Genomic DNA, 15,927 nt, shown 5'->3' with positions numbered 1-15,927 from the left:
TGAGGAGAGGGAACACAAGAGTCCCACCTCCAGTAAGTATGACAAGGCCTCAAGTGGAGGGACTGAGTCACTAATATACAGTCAAATTTTCTGATCTACAATTGTTCCTGTCTAAAAAGAACTGCAGGGAGTTAGGCCTGACACTTACTGATGCCATGGCTGCCCCCCGGGGAAGTCCTACCAGCAGCTGAGATAAAAGCAGATACTTACACCAACCACTGGACTGAAATCGGGGATCCCTATGCTTGAATTAGGGGAAGGATTGAAGAAGCTGAAGGGGAGGGTGACCCCTTAGGAAGACTAGCAGTCTCAACTAACCCAGACCATAGGAAGCTCCCAAAGACTCAGCCACCAACCTGAAGCATATACAGCAGAGGTCTGTCCAGTCTGGCCTCAGTGGGAGAAGATGCGCTTAATCCTTGAAAGACTTGAGATCCCAGGGAAGAGCACCCTCTCAGAGGCAAGGGGGAGGAGGAATGGGATGAGGAATTGTGGGAAGGAGGAATGGGAGAGGGGAGCAATGACTGGAATGTAAATAATTAAAATTTTTTAAAAAAGTAACTTAGTGGGGATGCAATGGCAGAAAAGATTGTAGCTAAGAGTCTGCCCCAGTAAAAAGCCAACAACTTTATACTATATAAATGTCTCTGCATCTTATTAAACCCCAAGCAGATCCCCCAAAACCACCCCCAACAGCAGTGACCTCAGCTTCCTTTTTAAGAACTTTTCTGTGTGCTGTATATACACAGGTGTTAATTAAGCACTCTTTCTTGCACATTCTAAGGCCAAAGGAGGAAACTGGGTGTCCTGTTCTATTACTCTCTGCTTTATTCCCTAGATACAGGGCCTCTTACTGGACCTGACACTTGGCTAACAGCCAATAAACTTCTAATAGCTTCCTGTCTCTTTTTCCCCACAATGCTGGCCAGTGGGACCCACATCCGTCAGCTTGCCTTTTATTTCTTAAATGGATGTACACCATTCTACTGAAGTTACAGTTCACACTAGCTCCAAGTCTGGCTTTGAGGCATGACTCCCCACCTCTCTCCTGCTGCTACATTTTTTTGTTTTAACTTATTTTGGTTCCAAGTATTTTTGTGCACCATATGCATGTACTGTTCACATAGGACAGAAGAGGGCACTGGGTCCCCTGCACTGGAGTTACAGACAGATTGTGAGTCACCATTGGGTACTAGTCCTCTGGGAGAAGAGCCAGTGCTATTAACCACTGAGCCATCTCTCTAGCTCCACATCCTTGCTTCTAATTGTCCCCCAAATAAACACTTATCTCATGTTTCTTTTGAAAGTTTAGGAGCTGATCACAGAGTTGGGAAATGACTCCTGGGATAAAAGTACAAACAAAACAGATGGAAATTAAGACCAGAATCCCCAGCACCCACAGAAAAGGGGGCCAAGAATGAAGGTCGACATGCAGTCCCAGTGCTCAAGAGATATAGGGGATTCTTGGAGTAAGCTCACTAGACAGACATGCAAAATCAAAAATGCAAGAAGTTTGGGGTTCAGAAAATAAAGTACAAAGCGATTACAGAAGACACTCCATATCAACCCGGCTTCCACATGCACACAAACTTAAGCACACACACACATAGATAGCATACACCAAACAACAAAAGGGCAAATCAAGATGGAAAAAAAGAATTAAACACAAGAGAATTACAAAGGCACCAATCTTATAGAATTCCCCCAGCTGACCAACAGATTCAATAGTTCCAACAAAACTCCCTGTGCTGAGACTGAGAAGTCAGTAAAACTCAGAAACTAGAGAATCCCTGAGTTTGCTGTCACCAGGGAGCTCCAGGCTCAAAGAAAGATCCTGTATTAAAAAATGATTTGGAGCTCTCTGCTCCTCCCTGCTCCAGAGACAGCCGCATCCTCTTGTGCAGTGCCAGCCTCATCTCATAGACAAGATGGTGAAGGTCGGTGTGAACGGATTTGGCCATATTGGGCACCTGGTTACCAGGGCTGCCTTCTCTTCTAGCAAAATGGACATGGTTGCCATCAATGACCCCTTCATTGACCTCAACTACATGGTCTACATGTTCCAGTGTGACTCTACTCATGGCAAGTTCAACGGCACAGTCAAGGCTGAGAATGGGAAGCTTGTCATCAATGGGAAGCCCATCACCATCTTCCAGGAGGGAGATCCCCCCTAATATCAAATGGGGTGACGCTGGTGCTGAGTATGTCGTGGAGTCTACTGGTGTCTTCACCACCATGGAGAAGGCTGGGGCTCACCTGAAGGGTGGGGCCAAAAGGGTCATCATCTCCGCCCCTTCAGCCGATGCCCCCATGTTTGTGATGGGTGTGATGAGAAATATGACAACTCCCTCAAGATTGTCAGCAATGCATCCTGCACCACCAACTGCTTAGCCCCCTGGCCAAGGTCATCCATGACAACTTTGGCATCGTGGAAGGCTCATGACCACAGTCCATGCTATCACTGCCACTCAGAAGATGGCCCCTCTGGAAAGCTGTGGCATGATGGCCATGGGGCAGCCCAGAACATCATCCCTGCATCCACTGGTGCTGCCAAGGCTGTGGGCAAGGTCATCCCAGAGTTGAACAGGAAGCTCACTGGCATGGCCTTCTGTGTTCCTACCCACAATGTATCCATTGTGGATCTGACATGCCGCCTAGAGAAATCTGCCAAGTATGATGACATTAAGAAGGTGGTGAAGCAGGCGTCCGAGGGCCCACTAAAGGGCATCCTGGGTTACACTGAAGACCAGGTTGTCTCCTGCAACTTCAACAGCAACTCTCACTCTTCCACCTTTGATGCTAGGGCTGGCATTGCTCTCAATGACAACTTTGTAAAGCTCATTTCCTGGTATGACAATGAATACGGCTACAGCAACAGGGTGGTGGACCTCATGGCCTACATGGCCTCCAAGGAGTAAGAAACCCTGGACCACCCAGCCCAGCAAGGATACTGAGAGCAAGAAAGAGGCCCTCAGTTGCTGAGGAGTCCCCCATCCCAACTCAGCCCCCAACACTGATCATCTCCCTCACAATTCCATCCCAGACCCCATAACAACAGGAGGGGCCTAGGGAGCCCTCCCTTCTCTCTTGAATACCATCAATAAAGTTCGCTGCACCCACAAAAAAAAAAAAAAAAAAAATGGAGAAATAATTGAGAAAGGCACCTGCTGTTAATCTCTGGCTCTATACAAACATAAACACATACGTATATACACATGTACTGGCATGCACACATGTATACATAGGCGCCCTAACAAACTACCCCCAAAACATTGTTTGTGGTTTTTTTAAAAAGAATAAAGTAGTTATATAATTCCTATAAAAAAGATCAATCAACATGATCTTCAACAGAGAGTTGAAGAGTTCACACATCTTGGTTTCAAAATCTTATATAAAAACACAGTAACCAGAACAGTGTTAGTGGCATGATAGAAAAACACAACAATGGAACCAGAAAAATATTCCTTAGATGCAATCCTGGGAGTAACAGAATAAGCCAAATACATACACTGGAACTGATTAAAGTTTAAAAGTTTTGAAACTAGAATAAAAAATAAATCTTGGGGGCTGGAGAGTTGGCTCAGTGGTTAAGAGCACTGACTGCTCTTCCAGAGGTCCTGAGTTCAATTCCCAGCAACCACATGGTGGCTCACAACCATCTGTAATGGGATCCGATGCCCTCTTCTGGTGTCTTAAGATGATGACAGTGTACAGTGTACTTATATAAAAACAAATAAATCTTTAAAAAATAAATAAATAAATCTTGGGCTGGAGAGGTGTCTCAGCAGTTAAAGAACATTGACTGCTCTTCCAGAGGTCCTGAGTTCAAATCCCAGCAACCACATAGTGGCTCACAACCATCTATAATGGGTTCTGATGCCCTCTTATGATGTGTCTGAAGACAGCTACAGTGTACTTACATATAATAAATCCTTTTAAAAATCTTACTTTAAAACACTCTTTTAAACCTATTTTTTAAAAATCTGAGCCAAGAATACGACTAGGTAGAGATGGGGATACAGCTCACCTAGTATAGAGCCTGCCTACTACACAGGATGCCTTGGGTTTGATCCCCAGAGCTGGATATAAATGTGTACAAATGACACACTGCAATTAAGAAGTGGATGCAGAGCTGAATGTGATGTTTAGTCCCAGCACACGGGCAAAGGCAGGTAGATCTCTGTTGAGTTTAAGGCTAGCCTAGTTTACAAATCTGAGTTCCAATACAGCAAGGGCTGTTCCACAAAGAAACCCAAATCCTCTGTCAAAAAAAACAAAAGGTGGATGCAAGTGATTAGAAACCTAAGGTCATCCTCAAGTACACAGTAAGTTTAAGACCAGCTTGGGTTGTCCTTTAAAAAAACTACAAACTTTTTTAATAGCTATCTTACATACAAATGTAGAAAACAAAAACAAAAACCATGTTCAACATCATCAGCCATTAAAAAAATGAACATCGAACTACAATGAAATAGCATTTCACAAAGACGGCTATAAAAAGACAGACAATGCTAAGTACAAAGATCTGGAGAAACAGAACCCACACACATTGCAAATGAAAAGGTGAAACTCTAGCTGCTACTTTAGAAAAGCATTTGGTAACAATTCCTCACAAAAGAAAAGCAGAATTCACATGTGACTCACCCATTATAATCCAGGTATTATGCAAAAGTAAATTTTATTTTCTCAGATGTAATTGTGTCTCAGAGGCTTACTGCTGAATAAGCTCACCCTTTCTAGCTCACACTGAGCTCTGGCTGCATTCAGCTGTTCTGCCCAAACTCCTCTCCAGGCTGGCTGGTTCAAACTGGCTTCTCAGCTTCTCACTAAATTGCTCTGCTTAGCCTCAAACTAACTCTGGCAATCTGTCCTAATCTTCTGGCTCCTTCTCCTGCTCTGGCTCATCTGCCTTCACCTGCAACTGTCTCTGTGAGACTGCCTTTCTCCCTCTCCCTCTCTATGCTGCTCTCTTAAGTTGCCACTCTTTTCTCTGCGGTTCTGGTGAGAGTTAGACGTATCCTATCCCTGACTCATTCTCAAGTCTGATTTGTCACTTTACCTACATTGTTTGGGATTTGAGATGTGTACTAGTAGGTCTTTGGCTCTGATCCCTTCCCAAAGCAGCCATGTTGCTGGATTAAAATTCCTCTACAGTATTATAAGAGACTTGAAAGTGTATGCTTGCATGCTGTACATTACTGTTCATAACTACATTATACATAACAGCAAAAGAAGTGAGACTCCCAAAAAAGTCCATCAAATGAGACAAAATCAAAGGTCCACATATACTGAGGCTGCATACAGAATATTCAGAAGAGGTAACTCCAGATAGTCAGACAGTAGACCAGTGATTGCCAGGGGCTGCAGGTAGGGAGATGAGAAAAGACAACTAGAATACAGGTGTCTCTGGGAAACAGTGAAATGTTCTAAACTGACTGTGGTGCTATTTTTATCTTATGAATACATAATTTAAAAGCAACACCGGCAAATTAATTATCTCAAATCTGTTTTGTTTTAAAGATTATTCATCCATTCATCCATTATGTACAGTATTCTGCCTGCATGTATGCTTGCACACCAGAAGAGGGCACCAGACCTCATTCTAAATGGTTCTGTGCCACCAAGTGGTTGCTAGGAATTGAACTCAGGACCTCTGAGAGAGCAGACAGCAATCTTAGCTTCTGAGACATCTCTCCAGACCTCAAATGTGTTTTAAATTATCTCAGTTTCTGGTCATGACTTGATAAAATGGAATCCTACTGGATTCTGCCTTCTTTCATGTCCAAGGGTTGAAGTCAACCTCTGTGCTTTTTTAATGCCTTTTTAAAACCAAAAGGGGGTGGGGTTGGACAGATGGCTCGGTGGTTGAGAGCAGTGGCTGCTCTTCCAGAGGTTCTGAGTTCAATTCCCAGTAACCACATAGTGGCTCACAACCATCTGTAATAAGATCTGATACCCTCTTCTGGTGTGTCTGAAGACAGCAACAGTGTACTCACATACATAAAATAAATAAATCTTTAAAAAAAAAACCAAAAACCAAAACAAAACAAACAAACAAAAAAAAAACTAATGCAGGCAGATTGAAATGTATTCAAATTATCTTGGGGGTAGGGTGTCACTGTGTGTTTTTTGCGGTCCCACATGCACTTTCTTCAGAAGTTTAAAAGAGGATTCTAGTTTTGTGAGTTTTAAAAACATGTTTGGCAGGTTTCTTTATGGCATTTTCACACATAATTAGTTCTGGTTGACCCTCCCTTGTCCCTCCCTCTCCATCTATATCCCAATACCCCACCTTCCTAATGCATGTCTGATAAAAGCCCACAAAAAACAAAACAAAACAAAAAAAAAACAAAAAACACCTTTCCTCCAAATTCATTTTAATGAGCAGTGAGTATGAAGTTCTCAAGCAGGAAGCGGAGGCTCTCTGGACCGACTTGCAAAAAAAAAACGATACCCAGCAGCCTGCACAGTGCAGTGACCACTCTGGAAGCCTAGGGGGCACTATAAGTTGAGCACAGGAATTTGAGATCTAACTGAGCAACATAACAAAATGTTTGTTAATCAAAACCAAAACAAGCCACGCCTAGTGAGACAGGCCTAGAACCCCAGTGACTCGGAAGGTTGACCCAGGAGCATTACAAGTTCAAGCCCTGTCTCAGTCACAAGATAAATTCAGGGCCAACCTGGCAACTTAGTTTCAAAATACCAAGAACTGGTGATACAGTACAGTGGTAGAGAACCTGTCTACCACACAAAAGGTTCAACTCCCCAGCACAGCAGGAGAGAACAGTGTACAAAAAGTTACCTAAGTCACACTTTACCCAACATTTGTATTTATCTTGAGGTGCTAGGGGCAGAAACGCTGGTTCTCAATCCTTGGCAACTCCTGTGCCATCCAGTCACATCCTTAGACTACTTCTTGTATGCATTACATACCCATCCATACATATCTCTTATTTCCAGATTGAGAATCTCTGGGAAAAGCCAATGCTGTGCAATAAAGCCGCACCACTGCTTGGCGATGTTACTGTATGAGGGCTTTTTTTTTGTTGTTGTTTTGTTTTGTTTTTTGTTTCAGTAACGACTGACACCTTGTCAAAACACCAAACTTTGAAACTAAACCTCACTTTATTCATTCTTAAAGTGAGGTTATTAACAATACCAGTGGTTTTCGAAAACGAAAAGCGCTGGCCCGGTGCCAAATGCACCATCTGGTATACTGAGGTGTGAGACAGAGGTTATCTGTGTATAGTGTTGGATCTGATGCCAAATCTTTATCTTTATATTAGCACCGTGACCAAACTGATACTCTTCATCCGCTTCCACATTTGTAAAAATCTACTCGGGGCCCACGATCCCGCTGGCTGCCAGGCCTGACAACCTTAGTTCGATCCTTAGCGTGGTGGAAAGACTAGGACGGACTTGGGCGAGCTGTCCGTACCTCAACTCGCAGACACACAATAAATGATTGTTTAAAAAAAAAAGGGGGGGGGGGAGTCTACACGTACTTGGCGTACAGCAAAACCTTGAAAAAGAAAAGAAAGGAAAAGAAAAGAAAAGAAAAGAAGAGAAAAGGGAAAGAGAGGTCTCTTCCTTTTCATGAAGCTTGACTCTAGAGCATCACACTCATCTCCCCCGTGCGCCCGACGTCCGCACACACCAGCCACACAGGTAGACAAACGCGTCGGGAAGCCATCTTTCCCAGTCAGAGGATCACGGTCACACCCTCCTGTGACCGATACCCCGGGTCCCCGCACAAAGGCCGGGCCTCCCTTACCCCGCCCCCACTCCCACCCGGGTCCCCGGGACCAGAGCCTGAACCCGGGTCTCACCTTCGCCCGCTTGCGTCGGCTGGTCCGTCGGCCCTCCGGGGTCTCGGCTATTCCTGTCTCCATGGGTGTAGCGGAGCCGGGCCCGGCTGTGGGCCCCGCCTGAGGCCCGGCGGACCCAGGCGGCTCGGCCAGGCCTCCGGGCGGCGAGGCCCGCGGAGGCTCCTTCTTTCGGGGAGTGCGCTCGCCCGCCGCCCCCGTAGCAATGTCGGCGGGGCCCGCCAGGCCCGCGGGCGGCGCGGCCACCTCAGAGCCGTTCTCGGCGCCGCCCGCCGCCCCGGGCCCGGCCTCTGTCCCAGCCGCTGCTGCCGCCGCCGCCGCTGCCGCTGCCGCCGCCTTCTTCCCAGACAACATCTCGGGCCGCCTGGCCGCCGCGGGCCGCAGGGGCCGCTCGGTCTGCCGCTCCGTGGGTCCGCAGCCGCCTCTCGCCTCTCCGCTCCGAACCCCACACGGTCCGCGCGAAGCCGAACACCTCCGCGTGCGCACGCGCCCTGCGCGCTCCCGCCGCGTCAGGACAAAAAGCAGCAGCTTGTCCCCCTGTTCAAGACCATAGAGCAGCGTCCCGGAGGCTAGAGCGGAGCCTCAGCATCGAGCGCGAGGCTGATCTAGAGCGCCCCCCTGCGATTGGGAGTCCGCCCTAGCACATCCCTTTGACCGGATTCTGAGCTCGGCTGCACCTCCCAGGATCATGTCCAACAAGGACTCTCAAGAGTCACTCCCGCATTTACCCATACACCATTCACTTCAACTAATACCGTTGAAGTAATAATAGTAGTAATAATTAATTCTTACTGCGGGACAAAGGTTGAAGTACGACTAAATTAATGACCACTTAATTATCCTGTGCTATGTACCTCAATCTTTAGAGCACTTGCCCAGAATGTATACGACCCCGAGTTATCCCCAGAGTTGAGTTAGGGAAACTAACTTCATAGCTGTCCTTCTTGGACTGTGTGAAAATAAAGAGTACACGACTTTCCACGGTAATAAAATAGAATTGAGGAAATTCTGGTTTGAGTCAAAGTAAACTCGCTCTTGTCGCCAAGCCTTGCTTATTTTCTTTCTTGGGGCGGCACACCGCCTACATTCATGCCCACTGCCATGCCTCCTTCATCCCCCATCTCTCCAGGCACATAACACTTCTTCAACGTAGGTCAGTTCTTTCTAATGTTGGAGAATGTGGGGGTTTATTCATGAGATGTTGAGATGTATAGGATGTTGGGGGAGGGGCGTTATTCGTCAGAGAAGAATGCTCGGACATGGGTTTAGGCCAATAGAAAGTCTTTATTAGCTGGCTGGTAACTACACTGGGTGCTTAAGATTTCAATGCAGCCTGGAGCCTTTCTCAGGGAGAGATTTTACGCACAAAAACAAAACAAAACAAAACAAAACAAAACAAAACCATGTCCTGGGTTGACATACTTGAGTTAACAAGAACAGTTAACCAGAAGCAGAACCACAGAAGCCAAAAAGCAAGATTAGAACATTTTCCAGAGCTGTGGGCTTTGATGGATTAGGTCTTTGTTTTAGTTTTGGCAGGTGGTGCTGTCTATGTGCTGAGTTTTACAGCTCGAATGGTACATCCACCATTGAGTTAGTCATGCTAAGGTCTTTCAGCCTACTAAGATCTGGGGCCCTGTTACAGGGTTTTGCTTGTTTGCTTCTTTGTTTGTTTAATTCTTCCAAGGTGGTGAAGTTGACTGCAAAAAACAGCAGGAGGAAGGTTGCCGGAGGAAATTCCATACTGTGATTTCGGTGATACAGGGTTGCCAGTATCCACCAAAATTCACTGAACTCTGTGAACAAAACAAACCTTTAAAAAGCGTGAAGGTAATTGTGCATGCCTTTAATCCCAAGCACATGGGAGGCAGAGGCAGGCTCTGAGTTTGAGGCCACCCTGGTCTACAGAGCAAGTTCCAGGATGGCCAGGGCTACCCTGAGAAACTTTATTTCGAAAAACAAGCCAACAAACAAAAACGGTATGCAAGAAGAAAAAAACCGCATTCACAGTACCATGTATGTCCCATGTGTGAAGTATGTTCTCATGGTCACAATCAGCAAAGTCAGCGACTATGGTAGAAGTCTATATCGAGGGACTGGAGCAGGCTTTGTGGGGAATGTAGAGAGCAATGTAGGGAAGAGTTGGCGATGGAAGGAAGGCTGGTGCTAAGCCCTGCTCCTCCATCATAAATTGTAGGGAGCGGCGCGGCCAAGTAAAGATGGCGCCGACAGCCAGCCCCGTCCTAATGTGAATAACTTACCGCTCATGCGCAGGCTTGTCCCCTGTCAGGGCAGCTGTATGATAATGAGGTGAATCTGGCGCCCTCCTGTGGTGAACAACAGTACTGCGCATGTGTGGGGTTTTGCACCTGACGTCAGCCTGGCTGGGGCGGTACTATGCTAATGGAAGTTCATGCCGTGCCAATCTCTGGAGGACAAGTAGCTGGGATGACAGTGGGGTGACTCGTGCCCCACCAATCCCTGAAAGAATATTAGCATACTGTTGTGTATATAAGGCGAGCAGCTTTGCCGCTTGGCACGGTAACATTTGAAGCTGTAACACTTGGAGCTGTAACATTCTTGGAGCTGTAACACTTAGGGCTGGCTGCTGCCGCCGCCGCCTCCCTGTGTCAAGAATGAAGGTGTCCTGCAGTAAAGGCTGTTGAGAAGAATGCAACTGTGTTGCGTCTTCCTTGCCTGCCGAGGTGGGCGCGACAAGTGGTGGCCCATTGGAGGAACTGAGGACATCCTCATGGATCTCAGAACTCTTCTGATTCAGGACGAGGGACGTCGGAAAGTTCCCGGATAAGGGAGGTAAGATAAATAAAGTTCTCTGGAGGTAAGCAGAGACGATAAAAGCCTTGGTATAGAGGCGGAAAGGTTTGGGAACTACGGCAATGTTGTTTCCAATTGATCCTTTGTGGGTAGGGCTTGTAATTTTGTTTCTTTTCTTCTTTGTGTGGGATAGAGAAGCCACAGAGGGCAAGCTTAAGCCCGGACCAAAACCTCTTTGGCGAATGGTCCCTGCCTGCTTAGAGGATAAACGATGTGAGGATGATGAGGCTGATCTTGAGGAAGAGGCTGCTCAGTGTGAGAGGGAGAGACTAGACAAGAAAGCAGTTATACCAACAGCACCTCCATATAACCTTCAATATAAAAGCATGGTGAAGCCAGCAGGGGCTGCTTCCTTTTGCCCAGAGGTGTGGAAAGAGATGGGATGAAGTTTTCCAGTGTTTCTGGAAGCTAACGGGCATAGATATCACGAACCCATTGACTTTAAGACTATGAAGCAATTGGCAGAATCAGTCAGAACCTATGGGGTCAGTGCAGCTTTTGTTATGGCTCAAGTTGAGGCTGTTGCTAGGTATTGCCTCACCCCTGGGGATTGGGGAAGTCTGGCTAAAGCCTGCCTCTCCTCAGGTCAATACTTAGATTGGAAATCTTATCTTTTTGAATACGCTAATACTCAGGCCGCCATTAATCTGGCCTCAGGAGTAGACCCTCAGAGACATTGGGACGCTGACATGCTATTGGGTCTAGGGAGATTCGCTCTGGACCAGACTGGTTATCCAGAACAAGTTTATAGCCAAATTAATGAAATAGCCATCAAGGCATGGAAAGCACTGCCTAATAGGGGCGCAGTCTCCAGGAACCTTACCAAGGTTCTGCAAGGGCCCACGGAGCTGTTTTCAGACTTTGTAGCCCGTATGGTAGAGACCGCGACCAAGATCTTCGGAGACCCTGATACAGCCATGCCTCTCATTAAGCAGCTGGTGTATGAGCAATGTACAAAAGAATGTAGGACTGCTATAACCCCATACAAACATAAAGGTTTAGAAATTTGGATGAAAGTCTGCAGGGAACTGGGAGGACCATTGACTAATGCTGGCCTAGCGGCAGCTGTGATGCAGTTAGGGAAAACCGCCACCACGGATACCTGTTTCAAATGTGGCCGTAAAGGGCATTATCGAAGACAGTGTCCTGAAAGGAGTAAGGGGAGAATTAGCGATAGACCCAAGCAGCCTGGACTATGTCCACGGTGTAAGAAGGGAAACCACTGGGCAAATGAGTGTCGATCTGTGAAGGACTTGGATGGCCGACCCCTATCGACAGGATATGGTGGTGCACAGCCAAAAAACGGACAACGGGGCCCACGTCCCCAGGGCCCTCAAATATATGGGGCTCTGCAGGGCGATCCTAAGAATCCTTTGCTACAATTTTTTATTGAACATCCAGTGATCTTTCCTAAGGTCACTGCCTCAGAGCCTTTGTCTGGAGCGTTAGATATTTATACAGATGGCTCCAAAACAGGTGTAGGTGCCTATATGGTTGATTCTCAAGAACCAGTCTTAATTCAATACAGTCCAGGCACCCCCCAAATTACAGAATGTAAAATTGTATTGGAAGTTTTTAAAAGATTTCATGATTCTTTTAATTTAATTTCTGACTCTGCTTATGTAGTTAATGCTGTGCGCTCACTTGAAATTGCAGGGCCAATTCGGTCGACTAGTACCGTATGTCAAATTCTTTTAGAATTACAAAAATTGATTTGGGCCAGAAAAAATAAATTTTTCATACAACATATTCGAGCCCATACTAATTTGCCTGGTCCCATGACCAGTAATAACGCCCTGGTGGATGCTAGTACTCGTAGAGAGTTTACTTTTCATGCTGCTCTGGTTGATCTCGCTAGAGAATTTCATCAAAAGTTTCATGTTCCTGCCTTTACTCTTCAACAAAACTTTAAAATCTCTAGAGCTACAGCCCGTGATGTGGTGTTATGTTGCCAGAATTGTGTTCAATTTCACCACCCTCCTCATGTGGGGATTAACCCTCGTGGTCTGATCCCGCTAAAACTTTGGCAGATGGATGTCACACACATATCTCAATTTGGAAATTTAAAATATGCTCATGTTTCTGTTGATACATGTTCTGGTATTATACACGCTACTCTGATGACTGGTGAAAAGGCTCGTAATGCCATTAGTCATTGCTTAGAGGCATGGGCGGCCTGGGGAAAGCCTGATAGTCTCAAGACAGACAACGGGCCTACCTACACAGTAAAGTCCTTTCAGACATTTTGCCAGACAATGCAGGTCGGTCATACTACAGGATTACCATACAATCCCCAGGGTCAAGGAATTGTGGAAAGAGCACATTGTACCTTAAAAGAGCTTATACAAAAACAAAATGAGGGAATCGCCAGCGGCCGAACACCAAAAGAACAACTTTCTTTAGCTCTTTTTACTCTAAATTTCTTAATTTTGGATGTGCATGGCCGCTCTGCTGCGGATCGCCATGCTGCTACTACACCTATAACTAATGCAGAAGTAAAGTGGAAGGATGTCTTAACTGATGAATGGCGTGGCCCAGATCCCGTGATTTCGAGATCTAGGGGAGCTGTTTGTGTTTTTCCGCAGAATCAAGAAAATCCAATTTGGGTACCTGAGCGCTTGACTCGAAAATTACCTTCTGCTCTTCCTGAAGATGAGACTACAAACCCTACTATTACTACTGGGAATGGTAATGCTGATGCAGATTGCTGTCCTCAACAGCACTAGGCTGGACCCCATCACAATTGAAGACTTTACCTCATGGGTTACCAATGCTTTCTCCTTTTTTAAGGAGTGGGCGGGCATGTTTGCCTGGGGAGCTATTGTCCTCCTGGGATGCGGAGTACGTCTCTGGCTTATTGGCCGTTTAAAAGGAACATGCCAGACACAAAAAGCGGTTGTTTACAGGCTATGACCGCCATTGACAATGGTGCTTCTCCCAATATATGGCTGGCCTCTTTGAAAGATTAAGAGTTCGCCCTAGATCATTTTGTCACAGTCATGTGGGGTCATTGTATCCAGGGACGGGCAACTTTCCTCGAACTCGGACCAACCTAAGACACGGGGCCCGGTGGCGATAGGGTGACCCAGCGACGGGTAAGGCCGAGTCATCGTAAGGAACGACCTAAGACAGGAGCAATGACAAGGTTGACGTGACACCCAGATCTAGACCAGTCATTTTATTAAACAAAAAAGGGGGAGATGTAGGGAGCGGCGCGGCGAAGTAAAGATGGCGCCGACAGCCAGCCCCGTCCGAATGTGAATAACTTACCGCGCATGCGCAGGCTTGTCCCCTGTCAGGGCAGCTGTATGATAATGAGGTGAATCTGGCGCCCTCCTGTGGTGAACAACAGTACTGCGCATGCGTGGGGTTTTGCACCTGACGTCAGTCTGGCTGGGGCGGTACTATGCTAATGGAAGTTCATGCCGTGCCAATCTCTGGAGGACAAGTAGCTGGGATGACAGTGGGGTGACTCGTGCCCCACCAATCCCTGAAAGAATATTAGCATACTATTGTGTATATAAGGCGAGCGACTTTGCCGCTTGGCGCGGTAACATTTGAAGCTGTAACACTTGGAACTGTAACATTCTTGGAGCTGTAACACTTAGGGCTGACTGCTGCCGCCGCCGCCTCCCTGTGTCAAGAATGAAGGTGTCCTGCAGTAAAGGCTGTTGAGAAGAATCCAACCGTGTTGTGTCTTCCTTGCCGGCCGAGGTGGGCGCGACAATAAATAGGCGATATATTGTATAAAAAGATGTAAGCCTGTTACTCTCCCTTCCCCCTAATGCCTGGTTGTCACTGTTCTGCCCCCTGTCTTTATGAATCTGAACTAGCTTATACTTCAAGGTACACCGTCACAGTAGAGGAGCCAAGGCAGCAGTAGCTAGGGCGAGCTGGTCGCATCATATCCATGATCAGGAAGCATGGAGTGATGGAGGCATGTGCTACTCAGCTTCCTTTCTCCGTCTTATACAGGAAAGGAATCCTGGGAGAGCTGGAATCCTGGGAGACCTGGCCAGTTTTCCCACTTCAGTGAAGACACTCCCCCCCAGGCATGTCCCAGGCCCAATTCCCAGGAGGTCCTGTCACTAAAATGAACCATCACTCTAGGCAAGCACCGTACCACCTGGCCTACATCTCCAACTCCCCATAGTTTATTTATCCATTCATTTATCAATGCATAGTTGATTGCTTCAGACTTTCTGGACTTTCAATCTTTTTCCTTATTTTTAAAAGCTTTTAAAGCCTGGTGCCTTTAATCCAATCACTTGGGGGGGGGGACAGAGACAGGCGGATCTCTGTGAATTTGAGGCCAGCCTAGTCTACAGAGTAAGTTCCAGGACATCCAGGGCTATTAACAGAAGATCCTGTCTCAAAATAAAGGATAAACAAAGAATTTTTTTTTTTTAATTTTAGTATATGTGGGAGGTGCTACAGCATAGGTATGGAAGTCAAAGGCAATTCTCAGAGTTCAGTTCTCCCTTTCCAAAAGGGATTCCAAAGACCAAACTCAGTTCATCAAGTTTACTGATTGGGCCACCTCATTAACACAACACACACACACACACACACACACACACACACACACACACACACACACTGGTCTAGCATGCATGAGGCCCAAGATCCAATCCTCAGTATGCAATACGTAAGTAAACAAAGAATGAATGGTGCATGGTTGTTTAAAAATGTTTAAAGGGTGACTCTTCCAATTCTCTGAGGGCATTCTCAAGTGAGGCAACTAACTTATCCACTTTTCAAAAGTTAACCTCTGCCAGGTAAGGTAGCGCACGCCTATAATCCCAGGAGCCAGAGGCGCGAGGGCCACGCATTCTAGACCAGCCTAGCTGCATGGAAATACCTGTCTCAAAAAAATGAAACAGGGTTGGGGATTTAGCTCAGTGGTAGAGCACTTGCCTAGCAAGCGCAAGGCCCTAGGTTTGGGCCCCAGCTCCGAAAAAAATAAATAATACAAAGCAAAAAGTCAGCACCTCAGGGTTACTGTTGCTGTGATGAAACACCACGACCAAAAGCAACTTGGGCAGGAAAGGGTTTATTTGGCTCGCACTTGTGGAAGTGATGTGGCCCCTGTTCATCATCAAAGGAAGTCAGGACAGGAACTCACACAGGGCAGGAACCTGGAGGCAGGAGCTGATGCAGAGGCCATGAAAGGGTGCTGCTTACTGGCTTGCTTTCTCTGGCTTGCTCATCCTGCTTGCCTATAGAACCCAGGACCACCAGCCCAGGGATGGTGCTACCCACA

The 15,927-nt window shown here is 46.6% G+C and overlaps 1 protein-coding gene across 4 annotated transcripts in view; it reads right to left on the bottom strand.

Moving 5' to 3' along the window:
• The window catches only part of Kdm1a (lysine demethylase 1A), a 54,677-nt gene extending 46,325 nt beyond the window's left edge, over window positions 1–8,352 (bottom strand). For 2 of the 4 annotated variants that reach the window (XM_032895983.1, XM_032895989.1), the window contains exon 1: window positions 7,833–8,352. In XM_032895983.1, coding sequence (XP_032751874.1) covers window positions 7,833–8,183 — 351 coding nt within the window. In that variant the 5' untranslated portion in view covers window positions 8,184–8,352. The remainder of the gene's footprint in view (window positions 1–7,832) is intronic. The other 2 variants (XM_032895966.1, XM_032895974.1) reach the window with 2 other exon arrangements.
• Between the last annotated feature and the right edge of the window lie 7,575 nt (window positions 8,353–15,927).

The sequence above is a fragment of the Rattus rattus genome, chromosome 1, assembly GCF_011064425.1.
Source record: "Rattus rattus isolate New Zealand chromosome 1, Rrattus_CSIRO_v1, whole genome shotgun sequence".
NCBI lineage: Eukaryota > Metazoa > Chordata > Mammalia > Rodentia > Muridae > Rattus > Rattus rattus.
The sequence above is the reverse complement of the archived record's forward strand: the minus strand, read 5'-3'. Positions and strand labels throughout refer to the sequence as shown.